The sequence below is a fragment of the Ochotona curzoniae genome, unplaced genomic scaffold, assembly GCF_017591425.1.
Source record: "Ochotona curzoniae isolate NIBS_2020 unplaced genomic scaffold, NIBS_Ocur_1.0 scaffold_3208, whole genome shotgun sequence".
Classification (NCBI taxonomy): domain Eukaryota; kingdom Metazoa; phylum Chordata; class Mammalia; order Lagomorpha; family Ochotonidae; genus Ochotona; species Ochotona curzoniae.
Window position 1 is genome coordinate 9,077,961 of NW_024467106.1, and position 24,622 is coordinate 9,102,582.

Sequence of the window (24,622 nt, forward strand, 5' to 3'; positions counted from 1 at the left end):
GATCAGAGTTGAGCAGTTAGGACATGAACCTGCACCGATGGAGCATGTCAGCCTCACAGGCATCTTTACCTGGTAGGCAATAATTTTGGTTCCTCAAAAAAATTTTTTTACTTCAATCCATTAAGCTCAAAAATACTCAGCAATGATTTTAAAGATTTTTAATCTCTGATGTTGACTCAAATTAGTTGGAGAGTCTGGTGAAGACTGTTAGGCACTTGCTGAGTTTTTGATTTAGTAAATCTGACATAAGTCTGATAAGATGAATTTAAAAATTCCCAGGAGACCACGTTGTTATTTAGTATGGTAATTATATACCAAGAAATATTATTAAACTAATGTGTTTTAACCACAAATATGCACCAGAACTGACAGTATAAATAACGAGCATATTAAAATGTAAGTGCCTGAGACAGAGAGAGATACTCAGAGATCATCCATCTGCTGGCTCCTCCATTGACGGCTGCCAACAGCCAGTGACCTGGCCTAGGTCACATCCAAGAGCCATGCACTGCAGCACGGTCGCCCTGAGGATGGCAGGACCACAGGAGTGGTTCCATCCTTCACTGCTTTGCCAGGTGCACTAGCAGGAAAGGGGGTTTAAAGACGCTGGGACCTACACTGGGCATGCCAATGTGAAATGCCAACACAGCAAGCAGTAGCTTAAGCCACTGGGCCACAGCACCAACCTCAGAGTATGCATTTTTAAAGAATCCTCAAAGATTATTCTGATACACAGCTAGAATTAAGAACTAATGCCTCTGGTCAAACTCCCAAACTAAAATGCCAACCATACAATTTTTGCAGTGTTCACATTTATCGAAATCATCCCTGGGACTTTTTGAAAATGCAAATTTCAATCAAGAAAAATCTAAAAAGCACCCCATAAGATTTTTACATGAACTTAAGTTTGAGAACCAATGGACTAGTATTCATTTATTTTCTATTACGACTAAAGGACTGGTTGCTAAATTTTACTTCCGCTCCACCAGAGAGAAAAGAGTGAGTGGTTCTCAACCTTCCCTGTGGCTACAGTTTACTATATAACAGAATTTCAGCCACTGAGATGTAAATAGAAGTTGACTGGGTTGGCTTTTGGAAAAATGCTGCTTTTCCTGATACAGAAACCATCATGGAGCTGACACAGCAACAAAGCAAGCTAATCCTCTGCCTGTGGCGTCAGCATCCCATATGATCGCTGGTTCATGTCCTGGGTGCTCTCCTTTCAATCCAGCTCCCTGCTAATGTCCTAGGAAATCAGTGGAGGACGGCTCAAGATCTCTGGCCACTGCCCAAAGAGATGTCTGGAAGAAGCTCCTGGTTCTCAGCTTTGGAGCAGCCCAGCCTGGCTGTTGCAGCCATTTGGAGAATGAACCAGCTGATGGAAGATCTCCATTGGTCTCTCCCTTTCTTTCAAGTAAATTAAATATAAAACAAAAAGAAGACACAAGCACAGACATCCTCCCCATCTTCTTGTCTTTGAACAAGAGAACGTGGGGAACAGGCTGTGACAATGTGTGACGTGCTAACAAAAAGTCGGTGACAACAAAACAACCGATTGGAAAACAAAAAGGAAATGGAATCTTTAATTTCACATTACCAGGAGTTAGGAATCTTTTCTCTCTAAAGGCCCAGAAAGCAAACATTTTAGGCCAGCCATGCCTTTGTAGTACGGAACCAGCTATAAATAATGCATAAACAAACAAGTATGGCTGTGTTCCAACTAAACTTTACGTAGAAAACTGGGCCTGAAGGATCCAGTTTGTTGACTCCCAACATATACAAAGAGCTTAAACTAGCAAGTGCTTATCTTCAGAGTTCTTATTATAGCAGAAAAATAAACTCACTATTAATAGGCTTTCACTGCTGCCAATGGCATCTCTAATGAATACCACAGTCATCTCTAAAACACATGTAGTTCTGTATAATCATGACAGCAAGGATCAGTGAAAGGCAGATCAATGTTAACAGAGTCAGGAGATGTACACAGGTATGGCCAACATTTCAAGACCTGAGAAGCTGACTCAATCAATAACAGTAATAATAAAATTCAACCAAAGGTGCAGGAACAATGATCCTGAATTTCAACCAATACTTCACATTATACACAAGAACTAACTCAAAATGGATTATAGATCAAAGTTATGCTAAAGCTTACAGAAGAAAACTTACAAAAAATGTTTTATCTTTTAACAGAAAAATTTTGTAGAACATCGAAAGTATGAACAGAAAGTCAAAATGTGGGGCCAGCATTGTGTCATCATGGGTCGGGCTATCACCTGCAACTCCAGCATCCCAAACTGGTGCCACATTAGAACCCCGGCTGTTCCACCTCCCATCCAGCTAACGCACCTGGGAAAGTGGACGGCGGCCCTAGTGATCTAAGCCTCCGCCACCCACACAGGAGTACTGGATGGACTCCCAGGCTCCTGCCTTTCTGTCTTCAGCCTGGTTCAATCTGGGGAGTGAACCAGCAGATGGAATATCTCTCCCTTTCCCTTCTCCCTTCAACTCTACTTTTGCAATAAATAAAATGAATCTAAATTTAGAAAATGAATTGTGTTAAAATTGCCAACAACTCAAATATAGGAATAGGGCCCGGTGGCGTGGCCTAGCGGCTAAAGTCCTCGCCTTGAACGTACTGGGATTCCATATGGGTGCCAGTTCTAATCCAGGCAGCTCCACTTTCCATCCAGCTCCCTGCTAGTGGCCTGGGAAAGCAGTCAAGGACTGCCTAAGGCTTTGGGATTCCGCGTGGGAGACCTGGAGGAAGTTCCTGGATCCTGGCTTGGGATCAGTGCAGCACCGGCCGTTGTGATCACTTGGGGAGTGAATCATCGGACGGAAGATCTTCCTCTCTGTCTCTCCTCCTCTCTGTATATCTTACTTTGTAATAAAAATAAATAAATCTTTAAAAAAAAAGAAATTACTAATTTATTTGATAATACCACGACTGGCAAGAACAGAGGCTTGTGACTTTACACAGGAAAGTCAATGAAAAAAAAACTCGAAACTGCTCACAATTGTTTCAATAATGGGATTATGTCTGGGTTTTACTTAATTTCTGATTTTCTGATGCATCAAACACACATCAGTTTTAGGGTTAGAGAAAATAAATGGCGATGGTTATTTGTATCTTACAAGAAGCACAATCAAAAACATCACACGCAGCACGCCTGCCTGCCTGTTCTCTCGAGCTCCTCCTTCTTTACCACATGCCACACATTTCTTTAGATGCAAAATTCTTCCATATTGAATTTTATCTACATTATAAATAACATTTCTTTTCTTCTTTAGGCAACGATTATATTCTCACACAACCCTACTTCTATCCATGTCCTAGCTCTTGATGAATGTATCACTGTGACATCAACGCCTTTCCCTAACCCCCATCACTAACCTGAGTTCACAGATCTGTAACTTAGCTTGATAAAGGAAAAGTCCATTACAAGATCACCTAAACCAGCACTAATAGAAATTGAGCAAGGTGGTTAATGTAGGTATTACAGTCAGACGGAAAAAGCACATGTTCTGATTTTATGGAAAGTTGGCAGATTTTGGATGTGAGCTGTGAAAACATTCTGTTAGGAAGAATGTCCACGTTCACTGTAACTACGCCTCACACAGCACTGATCTTTACAACTCACCTAGGCATTACTCCCTACTCAAAAAAGCCTTTGCTTTCTCTCTCCATAGGTCAAGTTAGATTTCTATTCTTTCTTGTTACATATCAGCCTTTAACAAAGAAGAAAAAGAAAAGAAAAAAGAGGAGCATCACTGAGTAATGCATCTCTCACACCTAACTGAACAATAATCTTATTGTTTATTACAGCAGTCTCAGAAAATAAACCTATAAAGGGGTCTTCAAAAGGTTGATGCAAATAAATTAAAAACAACTATGGGGTTCAGCAAGTTAGCCTAGTGGCTAAAGTCCTTGCCTTACATGCACCAGGATCCCATATGGGCGCTGGTTCGTGTCCTGGCTGCTCTACTTCCCATCCAGCTCCCTGCTTGTAGCCTGGGAAAGCAGTCACAGACAGCTCAAACCCTTGAGATCCTCCACCCATGTGGGAGACCCAGAAGAAGCTGCTGGCTCCTGGCTTCAGGTTAGCTCAGCTCTGGTCATTGTGGTCACTTGGAGAGAGAACCAATAAAGAAAGATCTTTCTCTTTGTCTCTCTGCAAAGCTTTCTAATAAAAATTAATCTTCGAGAAAAAAAATAAAATAATTTAATCTAAAAAAACTATGACAGATTTCTAATTTTTCTGCAGTCATGCAAACTCATACTGACTTGCTTTAATATGGCTGAAAAGGATCTATTTAATGCAAGAATGACATGTTTAACATGAACCTGTATCTGATCAACAATGAATCTTGCTAAAACTGAAGAACATCGGATTTATGGTGAGATTAAAGTAGGACAATGGTGAAATCACTAATGCTTTGTGAAACATCTGGGGGAAACAATGCTTCAAAGAAATCAGCGGTGGGGTCTGCATTCTGGTGTAACAGGCTAAGCAGCCGCGTGCAGCACAGGAGCACCACGTGGGGCCAGTTCACCTGCCAGCTGCTGCACTTGATCCAGCTCCCTACTAACACACCTGGGAAAGAAACTGAAGATGCTCTAAGTTCTCGAGCTCCTGCACTCCGGTGGGAGATCCAGATGAAGTCCTGCTGGCTGCAGCCTGGCCAGTCCCAGCCATGGCAGCCATTTTAGTGATTCAATAGAAGGAAGACCCGCTCACACCTCTCCCTTCTGCTCCATTAGGGTCTCCCACACGGATGGCAGAAGCGTAACTACTTAGAAGCTCATCTGCTGTCAACCCAGGCACACAGGCAGCTAGAGCTGGAAAGCAGAGCAAGGGAATAAAACCAATACTGTGATATGGGATGGGGACTTAATCTCTTGGCCCTCAATATCCAGCCCTCTATTTTATCATTTTAATTCTATTTCTCATGCCCCCTCTGAAGTCCCATCTTACACTATGAGCGTGTACTGAAATACATGGAAACATACTGAAAATATTTCAAATATAGAAAACATGTGCCTTAATTTCCCTGTCCACAAAACAGAAGTATCTCTTTCTGGTAAACAAGGTGAGAGAGCAAAAAGATGTTCTCATGTGCTATAAAAGCCCTCCAACAAGAACAGTAACAACAAATAGCAATTTTGTAAGAAAATGTTCAACTGAAAGAAAAGATCACTTCATTTGTACTGTGTTGCTGTCCATTACCGAAACAGTTCCCAGACTAACTCTGTAAGAATAAATGGAAAACTTTTCTGCTATTATACAATTAACAAGTTCCAAGAACACACAAATATCTTAAAATTCAAATTTACTTTAAACCATCAATTTTGCCATCCTCTTTTAACAGCAAAAGACCTCCATAACAACTATGTACAGGTGTTGGCACCACAGCTTATCACACTAGTCCTACCTCTGTGGAGCCAGCATCCCACATAGGTGCTGGTTTGGGTCCTGGCTGCTCCATTTCTATCCAGCTCACTGCCTGTGGTCTGGGAAAGCAGTGGACAACAGGCCAAGGCCTTGGCCCTTTGCATCCAATGGGAGATCCACAAGACCTTCTTAGCTTCCACCTTCAAACCAGCCCAGCTCTGGATGCTGCAGCCATTTGAGGAGTGAACCAGAAAGTGAAAGATCTCTTTCTCTCTTCTCTTTCTGTACCTCTGCCTTAAAAGTAAATCTCGTAAAAATTATGAATACTTATTATCAATTCTGTGTCACTGAACATTTACTATCCAAATGATATTAACCCTGTTGTAATGAGAATATTTCACAAAAGCAAAAAACCAGAAAACACTGTTCTTGAAAATTATCTAAGCCATTATTATGTCATTTTCAGTCACTGTTTAAATCAGCCTTTCACCAAAAGTAACTATGTGATTATTTCCATTTTCTTGAAGTATCTTCTTCATGATGTCTTCCAAAGCACTCTATTCTCCTAGATTTTATTTCTATCTTATGAGTGGCTTCGCTGTCATATTCCCTAACTCCTGTCAATTTCTGAATACTGGTACCTTCCAAGCACCAAGGCATAACTTGCCTCTTCTGGATCTGACCTCATAGCTTTAAATAATATCTCTACATAGCTAACTGCAGCCACAACCTCTGCTAGGCATGAAACTGACATACAATAAGGACCTGACATTTCCAAATGAAGATGTCATTTTAAATTCAGTATGTAATCCTGATCCAATCTTAAAGTTCCTTTTGCTGTTTCTCATTTCAGTAAATGACACTACCAATTATCTAGTAGGCTCAGACCAAACTCTAAAATTGTCAGTTTTTCTCTTTGCCTTATATGCCACATCTCACATTATTACTAATCATTCCTACTTTAAAAACACATCTGAATCACAGCACATTTACACTACTCTTACCCTTGGCATTGCAACTTCTTCACAGAGCAGCTAGCAAAACATTTTTATCTAAGATCTATTAACATATTACTCATGAACCCAGTACAACAGTTTTTATCTAAGATCTATTAACATTTTACTCATGAGCCCAGTACAACAGCTCAGTGGTAAATCCTAGCCTTTCATCCACCAGGATTCCATATGGGTGCAGGTTCCTGTCATATGTTCCACTTCCCATCCAGCCCCCTGCCTGTGGCCTGGAAAAGCAATGGAGAATGATTCAAATCAAGTGGCCTGTACCCACATAGGAGACCTGGAAGAAGCTGCTGGCTCCTGGCTTCAGATCAGCTCAGCTCCCGCCACTGCAAATGGAAGATCTTTCTGTCTCTCCCCTCTGTAAATCTGCCTTTCTAAATGAATAAATAAATAAATCTTAAACATTTAGGGAGTAAAAAGTGGAGAGACTTCTCAGTCTCTCACTTTGCTAATCTTCAAGTAAAAAAATCAAATTTTTTAAGTCTATTCATATTTCATATTATATGCAGTTTGTAGTTTTCTTGTGACTGGTATGTCACTTAGCGGAATATTCTTAATGTTCACCTATATTGTAACATGTATCAATATTTTACTCCCTTCTGTGGCTACCATACCCCATTATACATGCTTCGGTACTTTAATTATTTTATTGTTGATATTTACATAGTTATACATGTTTTGTTTAACTCTTCTACAATTGGTGGACACTTGGGTTTTTAGGTCTTCTTACTCCTCAGTACAAAAACATAATTAGATATGATTTATTATCTTCTTTCAAGTTACTTGTTTTTCCTTACTGTGATAACTTTTGAAATTTCAACATTTCCCTTTGTAGCTTTCGTTGCTGGCATGGTAATTAAGAATACAATGCAGGGCCCAGCATGACAGTGGTTAAATCCTTCTCTTGCACTCTGTGGGATCCCTTGTGGCATCAGTTCGTATCCTGGCTGCTCCACTTCCCATCCAGCAACCTGACTGTGGCCTGGGAAAACAGTGGATGACGGCCAGAGGCCTTGGGTTCCTGCGCCCATGTGGGAGACCTGGAGAAAACTTCTGGTTCCTGATCAGCTCAGCCCCGGCCATTGTGGCCAGTATGGAAGTGCACCAGAGGGTGGAAGACATTATCTTTCTCTCTGTATCTCCTTCTCTCTTTGAAACTGACTTACCAATAAAATTGAATAAATCTTAAAAAAAAAAGTGCCCAGTGTGGGAGACTAGTGGCTAAAGTCCTTGCCTTACATGCACCAGGATCCCATATGGCACCGGTTTATGTCTTGCCTGCTCCACTTGCCATCCAGCTTCCTGCTTGTGGCCTGGGAAAGCAGCATAGGCCAGCCCAAACCCTTAAGACCCCGCACCTGCCTGGGAGGCCCGGAAGAGGCCCCCGGCTTTGGACTGCCTTAGTTCCAGCTGTTGCAGCCACGCAGGGAGTTAACCAGCAGCTGGAAAATCTGCCTTTCCAATAAAAATAATTAAATCTCTAAAAATTATTTTTTAAAGATTTATTTTTATTATTTTTTTTATTGGAAAGGCAGATATACAGAGAGGAGAGACAGAGAGGAAGATCTTCCATCCGATGATTCACTCCCCAAGTGAGCGCAACGGCCGATGCCATGCCAATCCGAAGCCAGGAGCCTCTTCCGGGTCTCCCACACAGGTGCAGGGTCCCAAAGCCTTGGGCCGTCCTCAACTGCTCTCCTGGGCCACAGGCAGGGAGCTGGAAGGGAAGCGGGGCTGCTGGGATTAGAACTGGCGCCCATATGGGATCCTGGGCGTGCAAGGCGAGGACCTTAACCACTGCACCACCGCGCCGGGCCCTAAAACTTATTTTTAAAAAAGGAATCCAATGCTAAGTCTGAGGTTATTTAGATTTATTCCTATTTTTTTAAAGATTTATTTAGTTTTATTACAAAGTCAGATGTACCGAGAGGAGAAGAGACAGAGAGGAAGATCATCCATCCGATGATTTACTCCCCAAGTGACCACAACGGCCGGTGCTGCACTGATCCCAAGCCAGGATCCAGGAACCTCCTCCAGGTCTCCTACTCAAATGCAGGGTCCCAAGGCATTGGGCCATCGTCCACTGCTTTCCCAGGCTATAAGCAAGGAGCTGGATGGGAAGTGGAGCTGCCTGGATTAGACCCGGCGCCCATATGGGATCCCGGCGCATTCAAGGCGAGGACTTTAGCCGCTAGGCCACGCCGCCTGGCCCTATTCCTAAATTTTCTTCTGTGATTTCCACAGATTTAGTATTCACTTTTACATTTTTTTGCCCATTTTAACTAATTTCTATATATGGTAAAAGGAAACTAAGGTGCAATCCTACTATTCTGCCTTGACTATCCAGTTTTGCTGGCAGCATGTTGAAAGAATCATCCTTTCCCCAACACGCAGTCCTGGACCCCCGGCCTAAATCTGCTAACCACTGGCCAGAGTGTCATTTCTGAATTCTGTAATCTATTCCAATGATGTCAATGTCAACTGTATCGAGTCCTGAATTTTAAAACGTGGCTTAACTTTGCTCTTCATTTTCCAAATGATTTGAATTATTCAGTTTCCTGCTATCCCATGTAACTTTGGTATTACCCTGAGAATTTCCTGAAAAATGTTATCTTGGACTTGTGATAAGGACTGCACTGAACATACAACTCAATTTAGGAAGCATTAGCATCTTAACAATATTAAGTCTGAGCCTTAATCATTGGAGGACATCTATTAATTTAATTTTCAGTAATGTCTTTCAATAATCTTTTAGTTTTCAAGTATAAATTGTACTATTTAAACTAATTTGTTAAAAAGATTTATTTACTTTTGTTGGAAAGTATACAGAGGAGGAGAGACAGAGAGAAAGATCTTCCCTCTGTTGACTCACTCCCCAAGTGGCCACAACTGCCAGAGCTGAGCCAGTCCGACACAAGGAGCTTCTTCCAGGTCTCCCCACAGGTGCAGAGTCCCAAGGTTTTGGGCCATCCTCAACTGTTTTCCCAGGCCACAAGCAGGAAGCCTGATGGTAAGCAGAGCTGCAGGAGTTAAAACTGGCACCAATATGGAATCCCGGTGCATGGAGGGCGATGACTTGAGATGCCAGGCTACCACGCCAGGCCCTATTTAATTTTTAAGTACTTTATTCTTTTTGATGCTATAATAAGTAAAACTGCTTAATGTTATTTTACGTTAAATTCAAATGTACTGAATAAAACTGATATTCAGGTGTCCAATTTTTTGTCTTGCTACTGAAGTGGCTAATTCTAATAACATTTTTGGTGAATTCTTCAAGATTTTAAATTAGAACAATCATGCCATGCATGAACGGTTTCTAACTTTCTAATCTGGATGCTCTTAACTGCCTTGGCTAGCAAAGCAGCCACGGGTGCAAGTGCAGACATCACCTACCTGTTCCTGAACTGACAGCAAAGAATCACTTTCTTCACCATCAAGTATAATTTCATTTCTTCTTTTTTATGAATACCCTTTATCAACTTCAGAAGCTTCACTCAACTCCTAGTCTGCTTTTTTTTGTTGTTTTATTCTTTCACTAAAAGTTGTTAGATTTAAAAAAAAAATGCTTTTTCTACACTTAATTACCTTTCGGCTTCTCTCGAGTTCTCACTGAAGTGCATACTAGCATTCCACTCACGAATTTTCAATTTACTTTTGTTATTGCTGTGGCCCACAGGTAAAGCCCGCAGCACCTGTATTCCATCGGGGCGTTGCTTCAAGCCCTGGCTGCTTCCTGCTGATGTGCCTGGAGAGCAATGCAAGCCGGCCCAAGTGCTTGGCATTCAACATGCCAGACCTGAAGGACGCTCCAGGCTGTCTGCAGCCTGTCACAGTCCTGCTGTTGTGGCCAACTGGGGAATAAACCAGCAGATGCAAGATCTCCTGCCTATCCTTCTTTCCTTTAAAATAAATAAATATATCTTCAATAATTGTAGTTTTATCTATATTAAATATACTCATGATTTGTGATCCTTTTCATTTGTTTGTCAATCTGAGTTACCACACAAAGTCATTTCCTTATTCTAAATAAATCTTTGTTTCTACCTGTCTCCTTTTCCAATTATTAGCAAATATATAACAGTATATATATGTTACACACACAAAAGCAGGAAAAACATTCTATCCTTTATTGCACAATTACTTTTATAGTCTTTTTAATGTGGATTTAATTAATTGTTTAGTCACTTCCTTTAGGATGAAGAACCTTAGAATTTACTGGAAGACAGGCCTGCTCAGTACTAAGTTCATCTGTTTACCCCAGAGTGCTTCATTAAACCTTTAGTTTTAAAAACAAGCACACCTCTTCCCACTGCACTTGGCTTACTGCTCTTCCCAGCTACTACATTTTGTACAAAGTCTTTCCACTCATGTCTAACAAATCTAGCACATGATACTTTTCCAACAACATGTACTCATTTCATTTCTCTTACAATTTGATACTATTATAATTGGTTGGGGCACCACAAACTGCTGCCAAAAGCAACAACAAACTTAGTAAATACTTTGTATTCCAACAGTGTTTCTGAGCAGCCATTCCCAGAGCTCTCTTCCTCACCGCAGACCTACACCCCAAGACTCAACATTATGCAACTGAAAGGAAGTTGCTGTGGATCTCTCAGGTTAAGTCAGGTTAAGTCTGGAATTACGGCACAGCTCGTTAAGTTCCCAATTGTAAAACAAGTGTACTCTTTCAGAGTTCTAATCTTGAGGTTCAGCTCTTCTGCTTCTGATTCAGATTCCTGTTACTATGCATGGGAGGGCAGTGGAAATTGGCTGAAATACCTATGCCAACCATCCCCATGCGAGGCCAGTATGGAGCTCCTGGCTTAGGCTGCCCAAGCCCAGGCCGTGCAGCCATCTGGGGAGTGAACCCATGCACAGAGGATCTCTGTTTTTCTGAATTGCAACTGAAAAAAAAATAAGCATTTAACATTTGAAAGGAAGATTTCCTTTCATCTGAAAGGAAGATTTCAGAGAGAATGAGAGACAGAAAGAGATCTTCATTCGCTGGTTCACTCTGCAATGGCCATGATGGCCAGAGCTGGCCCCATCCACAGTCAGGAGGCAGGAGCTTCTTCCCGGTCTCCCACACACGGGTGCAGGGACCCAATAATTTGAGTCATTCTCAAAAATTTCCCAGCTCATAAGCAGGGATCTGGATGGTGAGTGGGGCAGCCAGGAGACGGGGCAGCGCCCAAATGGAATGCTGGCACTGCAGATGGAGAATTAACCCATTACACCAATGCAGTGGCTCTAATAAGTAGTTTTAAAAAGTAGCACAAGTGACTTAGCTTACTGAGGAAAGAACACTGAAAGACGAAAAGTTGGGCATATTGTGCAAGAGTTCCTGCAGGTGTGAATACAAAGGAAAATTTCTTGAAGGGAATTAGAAGTTCTATATCAGTGAACACATGAGTAAGAAAGCAAAACTGTCTTATTGTTGCTACAATGTTCTAGTGGTCTGGAAGACTAGACCAGCTACAACAACCAGCCAGGGCTTAGTTCTAGACCAACCAGAACACAGCTTAAATTTTCTCCAATTTTATGATGACCAAAGAGATGAACAAACCATAGAAAACAGACTTTGAAATCTGTTCATTCATTAGATTTAAGAAACCTTCTTTGACAAATAAAAGTGCAACTGCTGGCATAGAAACTATAGCAAATTATCCAAAATATGTAGCTAACACAACTAAAAAAAAAGTACATTAAACAATGGATTTTTAATGTAAATGAAAACAGGCTTATTATGGAAGACAACATCCAGAATTCTCAGAGAAGACAAGTCAATAATCGGCTTAAAAACAATAAGTGACAGGCCTGGTGTGGTGGCCAAGTAACTAAATCCTCACCTTACATGCCAGGATCCCATATGAGTGTCAGTTCATATCCTGGCTGCTCCACTTCCCATCCAGCTCCCTGCCTGTGGCCTAGGAAAGCAGTAGAGGTCCAAAGCCTTGGAACCCTACACCCATGTGGGAGTCCGGGAAGCAGCTCCTGGCTCCTGGCTTTGAATCAGCTCAGCTCTGGCCATTGTGGCCATCTGGGGAGTGAACCAGGGGATGGAAGATATTTTTTTTTCTGTTATCTCCTTCTCTCTGTATATCTGCCTTTCCAATAAAAAAATTAAAATTAAAAAAAAATTAAATGACTGGCTGATCATCTGGTTAGGAGCTAATGCAGCTGTTGACTTTAAATTGACACTTTAAATGCTCAGTTATCATTTTGAAATGTCCAGGGCTTGTAAGAATTATACTACCTCCACTCTACCTGTCCTTTACACATGGAACAGTAAGGTACAGGTACCTACAATGAGGTTTGTTGAAGTATTTTAAGCCTACTGTTGGGGACAATTGCTCACTGACAACACATCCATGAGATTAATGAAACTGATCAATGCTAATACAACCTTCTTTCTGTACCCCACAGATCAAGAAATAATTTTGACTTCCAAATCTTAGCTAAGAAGCCCATTTCGCGGGGTGGGCATTTACCGCAACAACTAAGAAAACACTTGGGACACCAGCATTCCACAGCAGAGTGGTACATTCAAGTTCCAACACCCATTCCAACTCCTGCTACTGCATACCCTGGGAGGCAGCAGGTGATACCTTACGTGGTTGGGTCCCAGATCTGGGTTGGGCTGTAGGTTGCTGGCACTGGCCTTATTTAGTCCTGGCTACAAAAAGATGCCTTTCAGTCTGTCAAACATATTTACAATGCCTACTTTGAAAGTATTACATGTTAGATCCACTCTTCCATAGGCAGTTCTCTGTTGCCTGCTGTCTGCGTGTATGGATATTTTTCTGTTTCTTTACAACTCAAGAACTTCTGTTGGAAATCAGACATTTTAGATCTATACTGTACCAACTCTGGGCTCTCTCTTCAGGATTTGCTATGGGTTATATTTGCTAAACAACTAGCTGGTTCTGTGAACAGATCTTCTGATTCTGACAGTTTCTCAGGGCAGCATATTCAGAACTGCACAGACACCCTGGGATGACAGAGTTTTGGCAGAGCTTTCTGTTTCTCTAACTACACTTTGCTGAACTCCACTTGTTGGCTGACTGCTCTGTGGATTTCAATGGGGCACCAGAGTATAAATTCACCGACTGACTGAGCCAATTAAATGCAGGTTCCTTTGAAGTGAGTAGTCCAGATGTCCCTGGTCACCTCCCAGCTTTATCTTAGCCTTATTTTCCAACTTATTTTCCAGACCAGCAGTAAAACCTGAACAGCCCTCTGATTTTCTTTCCTTAACTACCTTTGTTTCCAACCTTCACAGTTTTGGAAAGTAACCTTCTAGGCTTAAACATTTTGGTTTGCTGTGAATGGTAAGTTCCTTTGGGAAGACATTAGAAGCTTTCTGTTTGGTGGTCTGTTTTATTCTACCAGTAAACTCCCCCAGCTTTAAGAAGCTGTGCCCAGGGTCCAGCAGCATGGCCTAACGGCTAAAGTCCTCGCTTTGAACACGCCAGGATCCCATATGGGCACCAGTTCTAATCCCGGCAGCTCCACTTCCCATCCAGCTCCCTGCTTGTGACCTGGGAAAGCAGTCGAGGACGGCCCAATGTTTTGGGACCCTGCACCCGTGTGGGATACCCAGAGGAAATTCCTGGATCCTGGCTTCGGATCGGCATAACATCGGCCGTTGTGGTCACTTGGGGAGTGAATCATCCGACGGAAAATCTTCCTCTCTGTCTCTCCTCCTCTCTGTATATCTGACTTTCCAATAAACAAATAAATCTTTAAAAAAGCAAAGAAGCTGCGCACAAAGCAAAGCCCCTGTCACAGGTGTGGGGACTGAGCACAAAATGGTGTGGGGTGGGTCAACTCCTAGTCACACTTAGCTGGCAACAGGCAACCTAGAGAAAGAATAACACACTGGCATCCTGCTCATCCCTGAAAGATGGCCCTGGGAGAGAGGGAGTTACGTCATCTCCACTGTGCCAGTCTGGAGTGGCATCACTGTCTCATTCAGATGGGGAAAGGAAAGGAACAGATTTCAGTTGAAACACAAGACTCTTGCTTCTCATGGTTAAATTCAGTAAATTTCCTTGAATAAATGTTTTTCCATCTGTCATATTCCCCCTGGAAGACTTCCACACATTACACTGTTTTGTTTTTAAATAACTATCATCAGTATTGTTGGGGAGTAGGATATCCTGTCTTGCTGGAAGTTTAAAAATGTAAAATTAGGGGCAGTGCCATGGCTTAGTAGGCTAAGTCTCCACCTGAGGGCACTGTCATCCCACATAGGCACTGCCTTCAGATCCCAATGGCAAAACTTGTGGTCCTGCGGATACGCTGATGTAAGATCTCCTCGTTTGTCCTTCTCTGTACCTCTGCCTTTCAATTAAAATAAATACATGGAAAAAAAGAACTTTATAGAAACATAAAATTAGGTCATTCCCATTTTAGGCTTTTCAAAAAGTCCCTTCACATTTATGACAATGTTCAAATTTCCCACTTAGCTCCACAGTGCAGCTACACAGCACAATGCACTCCATCACTGGCTCTCAACGCTTAACTCTTTTTGGATTCACTCTACTCTGTATCTTAGTAACAGCGCTCCTCCTCGGCATCTTCCTGGTCCTACCACAAAGCCCTCTGCACACATTTCTCCATGGCTTTCCTCTTCATTTATTCAGGTCTCAACTCAAATGTCTTCTCAGGATTCTCTAAAATATTACTTATCACTCACCTTTGCTTTAGCTTGTTGTTTTTTTTTTTTTCTTTATTTCCCTAAGTATTGTTTTCAAATTTTTGGTGAGAATGGAGCAGACATTGCTGGTTCAAGTGCTAGCTGCTCTGATTTCAATCCCGCTTCCTGCAAATGTTCCAGTGAAAGCAGCAGCAGGTGGGCCAAGGGCTCGGGCCCTGCTGTGCACCTGGCACTTCAGCACGGAGCTTCTGCTTCCTACCCACGGCCTGGCACAGTGCTGGCTGCTGAGGGTCTCTTGCTCCTTCTCCGTCTCTTTATCACTCTTTCAAAGAAATCAATCTTACATATTCTGACAAAGATTTTAAGAGAAACAATTCATAATGCCTTCATTCTTTGTTTTCTTTCTTTAGTTTTTTGGGTTTTTTTATATTTTGTTTTTCTTTATTATTATTACTATTATTATTATTATTGCCATTCATTCTTTATCCAGGTATCCTGTTTTGTTTTCCTCAGAGCATAGAACCTTACCAGACATACTTAATTGTTTATGTGTCCAGAGTCCACTCCCATAGAATAAAAGCTTCCAGAGAACTGCAGTGGGGCTTTACCTGGGTTGTTCTCCACTAACATGTCCAGTACATAGAATTGTTGTTGGCCTGGAAGTTACTCATTAACGACACACTGAATGAACAGATGTAAATAGGAGAATATCCTAAAAACTACTTACGTTTGAATGACAACTTTATCAAATACGTTGTTTTCATGTACATACATAAAACGCAGAATAGTTAACAGTGTATGGAAAAAGTAGCAGTTGCTTCACAGAGAAAAAATAAACATGAGTGGTCGAAGGTCAGAAACCTGAAGTTGCTTCAATAACCTTAAACTTTATAAAAAAGTAATGCTGACCAGCCACAGGCCACTTAAACCACACACACTGGACCCAACATATTAATGGAAAAAAGAGAAGACATAAAAACTGGAGAAACTTTCCATGTTCATGAACTAGAACAGTATCACCAAAATTGCCATAATATCAGAAGTAATTTGCATATCTAATGTGATCTCAAATCTCAAGAGCATTCTCCAAGATTTACCCAAAAGTAAATAAATAAATAATTTTGAAAAATCTTAAAATGTATATGCAAACACAAAAGAACCCAATAAGCTAAAGCAATCTTAAATAATAAGCACAAAGCTAGAGGTACCACAATTTCAAATTTCAAGATATAATACAGGATTCTTAAAATCAAAACAGCCTAATACTGACATGAAAACAGACATGTGAATCTACAAAACAGAACAGAAACCCCAGAAATTATGCATCTACAACCAATGAACCTTTGACAATCAAGCTAAAATAATTTCTTAGAGAAAGGACAGCCTCTTCAATAAAAGGTGTTCAGAAAATTGAATTTTCACAGCTGGAAGCTTGAAACAAGACCCTTAGATAAACACCAACTTACAATGGCTCAAACATCTAAATTTAAGCTGTAAAGCTTTCAAATCGCTAGAGAAAAACATAGGAGAGAAGTTGCAAAACACTGGCCCCAGCAGACTTCTCGGATAAGACTTCAGAAAGAAGCATAGGCAAGGAAAGCAAAAACAGACAAATGGAATTACAACAAACTACAAGCATGTGAACAGCAGAGCCAACTGACAGAATGAGAGAAGATATCTGCAAACTATGCATTTGGTAAAAGATCAATATCCAGATACATAAGGACCTAAAGAACTCAACAAGGAAAAACAACCCAATCATGATATGGGCAAAGGGTGTGATCAAGCATTTTTCAAGGGATGGAATACAAAGCTCCAACACACACAGGGAAAGGATGCTCAGAATCACTAGCCCAAAGCAGAAGTTGATAAAAACCACAATGAGGCATTACCCCCACCTCAGAATGACTTTCCCAAAACACACACACACACACACACGCCCTCAAAAATAACAAATGCTGATGTGGAGAAAAGGGTGCCCTAATGCAACGTTTGTAGGGATGCAAACTGGTACAATAATCATGGGAAACAGTATTAAGACTCCTTATAAAACTAAACGTAGTCATCAACTGACAGCTGGATAAAGAAAATATGCTACATTTACACACTGGAATATTAGTCGGCTATAAAAAAAAAGAATGAAATCCTGACATTCGCAAAAAATGGATGTAACTGGTCATTACGGTAAGTAAAATAAGCCATACTCATCATTTGGTATGCCATTGTTAAGTATTGCTCCACTGAATTCTGCTATATAAATAACAACATGCTTTTTTATCACATTAAAAAAAAAAACAAATGCAGAAAGCGCAATAGTGATGACTCCTGTGCTATAAGTTATTCTTATACTATTCTTAATGTAGATATTAGTTATGAGTGTCATATGTGACCAGAAACTCACTTATCTATAAAAATGTGCATTTCCTTACATGTACACTATATTTCAAGAAAATATTAGAAAAGAAAAAGAGAACAGAAATAAGGGGCAATCACATTAATGACTAACTTTATTTTCATTCTCAAGAATGGCTAGCTATTGATAGTTGTTTATCTCCCAATTATATATTTGGAAACAGCTTTGCAAAATAAAGAATCATCAACTCAAATCCAAAAATTCACACTATAAAATTCTGATTGAGGGGCTGATACCGTGGCACTGCAGGTAAAGCGGCTGCCTGGGGCACCAGCATCCTACCTGGGCACACATTCAAGTCCCCATAGCTCCACTACAAACCCAGCATCCTGCTAATAATGTGCCTTGGAAACCAGCAGAATATGGCCCAAGTTCTTGGGCCCTTGAACCTACATAGGGGATCCAGAAGAAACTCCTGGCTTCAGACTAGCTCAGGCTCAGCCGCTGCAGCCATTCAGGGAATGAAGCTCTGCCTCTCCCTCTCTCTTTCTGTAACTTTCAAGTAAAAAAGATCTTTAAAGGTTTTTGACTGAAACTGTACCAACTTTACAGATAAATATGGAGAATGAATTATCCATACTGAGTCTTTCTAAACACAAACATGGCATATTTTAAAAAATTCTTTAGTTCTATCTACGTATTTCAATAGCTTCATAATTTTTAAAAAAGCATCTACAATTTAACATAAATGTTCACATTTTTACTTTCTTCCAACATTTCCTATGTATTTTTGGAGTGATTCTGCAATAGGCTTAGCAGCAAGGCTAAGCAAAATGAATGCAGACAATGGAATTTTACCTTGAGTCCCGTTTTCTCATCATCACTTCCATTATTTGTAGATGGTGTTTCGTCCCCTTGCCTGGAAACCAACACAAAATCTTCACTATTAAGAGTGGATACTGAGTCTGAGGAGACACTGATTTTTCCAACAGAAGCCTTGTCATCCATAACTCAAGAATGAAGATCAAATCATGAATGATTAAATCTTTTCTCAATGCCTGAAAAACAAAAAACATAAAGAAATTCATGCAGAATACCTGACAGATTTTCATTTGTGCTCTAATTCTTATAAAACACACACATGGATAAACTTGAAAACAATACTCCCAAAAATATTTTCCCAAGATTTTCAATACTTAACAATTTAGAGGTTTTTCCCCCTAGGTAACAAGGGAATTCTACGCTATTCAGGGCCAAGACTTACAATATATGAATAAATAAAATCATATTCCCTTTAGGATAACTTAGGCATATACTGTAACTCTAATGTCCATCTTCAAGAAGCAGGGAAGATGTGAAAACACCTGTTTTCTGTTCTTTCATTTGTAAAGCTGAACATATAAACGAAATGTAAGTACGAGATTATTGTGAAGACACAGTAAGGCTTTCCTGGAGTAAGAAATGCTTAAATTTAAAATGCTAGCATAGTTGTAACAACTCGTTTACATTAACACTCGACAGACAAATTCCAAATAAGACAAGCATGAAATCTACTTGTCTTGGAAATGTTTTACAAATTGAGAAATCCTTAAAAAAAAAAAATCACTATTCCCACACCACATAAACATTACCTCAGTGGCGGCATTATCACACAGCAGGATAAGTCACAGCTGCACAGACTACAGTGTCAGCTGTTCAACTTCTGACCCAGCTCCCTAGAAATGCTCCTGGGGAGGGCGATGGCTGGCATATGTGGGCCTTGACCCCTCCAGGTTTCAGCCTGGCCCACTCAGCCACCATGGCTGACTGAGTGAACCAACAGATGGAAGATTTCTCTTCTCTCTCTCTCCCTCTTTCTTTCAAATAAATAAATCTTAAAAAAAAAATTGTGTTTCATGTCAACAATCCCCAGTAAAAAGTACAAAGATGTGTCATAAAAAATCATTCAATTATTTACTGACCCATGCAGTAAGCTCAACTGTATCTACCACTTTAAAACCTAATGTGGGAGCCTGGTACAGTGAACACATTCACCCTAGACAAACAGCATAAGTTGTTCAACGCAATGTAACTCGTAACAAGATAACTGAAAAGGCCATACATTTCATTTATTTCCCAAAGTCTACGCTCATTCCATTAGATTAGGAAGTCTTTACAATAACACAAATTTTAGCCTTCTTTGGATAATGTGGTGTTTTTCTTCTTTTAGAACTTAAAAAATTTTCATGCTCAACCCATTAAGTCTTTCATTTTATAAAATTAGGCTAAAAGATGCTGGCATTGTGGTGTGGCGGGTGAAGCTGCTGCCTATGCCTCCAGCATCCCACACAGGTACCAACTCAGGTCCCAGCTGCTCCACTCCTGACCCAGCTCTGCACCTCTGGCCCCTGGCACTCAAGTGAGTTATCTGGATGAAACGCCTGGATTCTGCCTGGCCCAGCTCTGGCTGATGTGGACATCTGGGGAGTGAACCAATGGATGAAGATTCCCTCTCTCTCTCTCTAACCCTCTTTGTAACTCAAATAAATAAATAAACCTTCTTTCATAATGAAATTAATGGTAGCACGGCACAAGGCAAGATAGAGTCATCCGAAGCTGTGATCTGAGAGATTGAGTTGACTTTGGATAATATTTTGGACTCAAAAATGACACACTTCAATATTTACACTATGGAAATCAAACTTCTACCTACTTCTTTTGAAGAGGTGATATGAAAAAAAAACTTTGTAAGATACTTTACTATTTGCTTTGGCAACTGAAAGTACTGAATCATTCAGCAGGAATGAGGTTTATGAAAACACTAAGCAGCACAGGAAACTAACACAACAAGATTCCTTTGGCATCCTTGGACAGAAGTAAAGAGTTAGACATCAGCTCCGCAGGCTCTGGATAAGACCTTGCATTCGCTGGTTTCTATGAAGAGGTGCTGCACTTCCTGTTGTACTTCTGGCCATATTATAGAGATTGAAACCCCAGTTTTGAGACCTTAGGGAACCAAAATGGTTTCATTTTTATCCCTACTTGGAGCAGTTAACAAAAGCTGCCCTGTACTCTATCCTTCAGTCTGTAATTGTAATTCCTTTGGACAACATCATACAGACTTGCTTTCACAAACACCCTGTACTTCCACCCCTCTCCCTACCCTATTTTGACATTCTTCATCATGTGTCATTTTAGTCTTTTAAACATTATGTCAGATAGAATGCAATCTCCACTTTTGTGTTTTGTTGACTGCTGTATCCCCAACTCTTGGAACAATGACTGACATAGCGGTCCTCAAATATTCATGACATCAGTAAGACAAATGACAAATATGGATGGAAAAGAGTAAAATCACCCACCGAAGAGGTAAGGTCACATTTTATAAAAGAACAGCAGCTGTATTTGTGATGATGATAAAGCAGGCAATCAGGAAACAGAAAAAGCCCCAGCTGGAAAACATGTGCTACTACTCACAGCTTAGTCTCAACTGGACACTGAGGGAAATTATTACACTAGTTCTCAAAACACTATCATAAAAGTTACTAAGGGATACATATGTATATATTCCTTCTTTATCTGCTTTCTTAACTATACTAGATCCAGCTAGATCAGGGAATTTAAAAAGCCAAGGCCAGGTGCCAGGAACTCTAGCCAGGTAACCCAAAGGATGGCAAAGGGTTCAAGTGCTTGCGCTATTACCTGCATCCCACCCCAGGCACATTAACAGCAAGAAAGCTGGATCAGAAGCGAGCTACCCCAGAGAGGGATAGGCACCATGTTATGGGATGCAGGCACTACAAGCGGTGGCTTAAGCTGTCACACCACAACACTTAGCCCTTCACTGGGAAATTTATTACACTCAAGCACACACTTCTGCAAAGACCAAAACAACAAATCCACTCCAATACTGCTGATCGAAAATTCATATCCATTCTTTATCACCTCTTAAATTCTCCAGACACAGTTAATGGAGAGTGAAATGGAATGAATTAACCATGATAAGAACTATTTTGACAGTCTTTAAAAGCAGTGAGTTTGGAAGCAAGGAAGGAAGACAAAGGGAGAGGAGAGGGCAGAGGAGAACACAGGGAAGGAAACCAGAGAGGAACATCACTATATTCTTAAAATGCACTCTGTAGGTACCTCTCCTTCCAGAATCTCCCCAGGAGGTGCTTTCCCCATCCTTTCCACACTTACATGCTTAATTCCCAAATGAAACTTCTGTGTTTAAAAAAAAAAAATGTGTCTACAAACTATGGTGAATCTGTTACAAATCAATTAAAAATTAAGAAAGGGCCCAGTGTGATAGCCTAGTGATTAAAGTCCTCGCCTTGAATGCGCCAGGATCCCATATGGGCACCAGTTCTAATCCCAGCAGCTCTGCTTCCCATCCATCTCCCTGCTTGTGACCTGGGAAAGCAGTGGAGGATGGCACAAGGCTTTGGGACCCTGTACCCACGTGGGAAACCCGGAAGAAGTTCCTGGCTCCTGGCTTTGGATTGGCACAGCACCAACCATTGCAGCCACTTGGGGAATGAATCATCGGATGGAAGATCTTCCTCTGTCTCTTTTCCTCTCTGTGTATCTGTCTTTCCAATAAAATAATTTTTTTTAATTAAGAAAAAATAAAAACTAACAAAGGCAGTGGCTTCTGGATCAGTGTTTACTTGGTAAAATTTTGAGCTTTCTGACAGTATTGCCAAACATCTGTATCACTTCTGGCTACTAACACTCTAAGCAAAAACAAAGTGATTCTGCAATAGCAAGGATCTGCTAAAGTGTATTATTAGAGAATCAAAAACTACCTCTACTCTAACACCGATGTAACTCTGTAACATCCAGCCTTCCTATATCCATGAATTCCATATCTGTGGACATAAACAACCACTGAATATACAAAAATTCTGGAAAACAATTCCTTCATAACTGATGACATACATATTATTAATTTGCTGTCATTATTCCCTGAAACAATAACTATTCACATTGCACTTAGATTGTATCAAGCATTGTAAGTACTGTAAGCCACCTCGAAATGACTTGCACACTGGGTATCACAGTGGGAGAATGTGTCTTGAAGCAGAGACCCATTGATCCTGAGACAACAGTACTTGATCTGTGTCTTGCAGGATCTATACCATGTGAGAAGGATCAACGACAGACATGCTGTAGCATATCCAGGTGGCTGGATGTGGATATAGGGAATGACTAGAAGCAGCAGCATAAACACGGTTCCTCTGAGTGTCTGAATGACTCTTCATCAAGTACCCACTGTCATGGCCTGAAACAGGAAGCGACACTGCATATACCTCGGATTCCCACACACTAAACACTCTCATCACTTCCACTCAGTCCCCATCATTGCTGTTGAACCACTAAGGAAATGGACTTACAAGGTTCTTAATGGAAACATTTAAATCATCTTGATAAATCTAGAGAGAAAATACTGAGACGTGTTCAAAAAGCTCATGGAAATGGTATATTCCGAATAAACTGTAAACAGACTTCAAAACTTGGAGAACAAACTAAACTTAGCAACTGCCACAAACTTTTGGAGCTTCAGGCGTATGCCCAGTAGGGTACCCAAGTTTTACAAGTATTATTTTTAATTGTTACACTACTGTCAGAATGAGCATTTACTTCATATGGCAGAAGCTTAGATAGGCTCAGTAACTTGCTTAAGCTCTCACAGAAAATTGTTGAACTTGATCCAAAATCAGATATCCAGCTGTCTTTGTCTTGTTCTGGATTTCACCTGATTATCCTGATTCCAATTCAGCCTGTATGCTATTTTCAATTCTATCCTTCTAAACCACAGATCTGGTGTGATTACACCCTATTCAGAAAAAAAGCAAGGCAGGAAGTAGCAACACAATTAATTCTGAAAGATACTGCAGCAGGCCAATTCCTGTTAGTCAGTGGCCCTTTAAAACTACAACGGCGGGCTACAAAGAAGCTATAAAAATCATCCTGTATCAAGCTCAGCTTTTTCTGAGGGGTGGGGGTGTGCTCTGAACTCCGTTTCCTTCCACTGATTTGTACTCAGCCTCTGAGTCCAGTGGGACAAATTCAATAAAACTCAACGGAAAACCATCCTTCATTATAAAATAAATTCCTTTTCTCTAGTACTAATTGTTTACAAATAGTTTTGTCTAACTCTGAATTTGGAGGCTGCTTTTTCAATTAGTTAGCAAAGACAATCACAGAAACTTACTTTCTCATTAATTTTAGTTTAGTTTAAAAAAATAAGAAAACAGAAGAAAAATATCTTCTGCCCACCTGCACTTAAAAGCAAGAAAAAAACCCCAGCTTATCTAAATGCCACTCAGGAAAACTCTAATCAATGAATGATGCCAGGTCTCTGGGGCCAGTGTTGTGTAATGGTTAATTAAGTGGCTACCCGAGACACTGGCATTCCATACCAGTGCACTGGTCAAGAACCAGCTTCTCCACTTCTGATCCAGCCCCCTCCTAATGTGCCTGGGAAAACAGAGAAAGACAGGCCAGGTACTTGGGATCCTGCACCCATGTGGGCAGCCTCAAAAGCCGCCCTGGGTTCCTGGCTTTGGCCTGGCTGTTGTAATCATCTGGGGCATGAACCATCTCTCTATCTCTTTAAATAAATCTTTAAAAAAATAAAATAAAAGTGTTCCCACATGGGGTCTCTAAGGTGTCATCAAAGGACCACACCCTCATCCCCAGGTGCTGATGTGGTTTGGCAGAAGGAGTGGGCCTTCTTGTCCTCCTACCCTGTGGATAACGCAGAAGAAAACAAACAAAACCCACCTCCCTGCACACCTGACCCTCCTCACCCCATCAGAGGCCCTTGTGGGCATGCACTCCTCTCAACTACACAAACAATAGCAAAAATAAAAAAATATTTTTAAGTGAAGCATTGACTCCATCATAAAGTAGCTTCCCTTCAGTCACAGACTGGATAGATGCAATCCTTAGACAGCCAAAGCTCCTCCTTCCCCACTACTCAGGAACCTCTAACGAGACAAGAGCGAAGGTCTGCAACACACATCCATCAGTCAGCTCTGTGCTAATTATCTGAGTGCAGTAACGTCAACACCTGAAAAACATAAAACCATGTAAATAGTTTCCCATGTCTCCGTGGATATTTCAGGAAACAGCACTTTAATTTTTTCCAGAACTCTAGGAATGTTGGCTTTATGCCACTTCAACACAAAGCTAAGTATTTAAA

General features: G+C 40.8%; 1 protein-coding gene across 3 annotated transcripts in view; it reads right to left on the minus strand.

Moving 5' to 3' along the window:
• The window catches only part of RABGAP1 (RAB GTPase activating protein 1), a 165,154-nt gene that overhangs the window by 126,245 nt on the left and 14,287 nt on the right, over positions 1-24,622 (minus strand). For all 3 annotated transcript variants that reach the window (XM_040963469.1, XM_040963468.1, XM_040963470.1), the window contains exon 2: positions 18,292-18,491. In XM_040963469.1, the coding sequence (XP_040819403.1) occupies positions 18,292-18,441 (150 nt within the window). In that variant the 5' untranslated portion in view covers positions 18,442-18,491. The remainder of the gene's footprint in view (positions 1-18,291; positions 18,492-24,622) is intronic.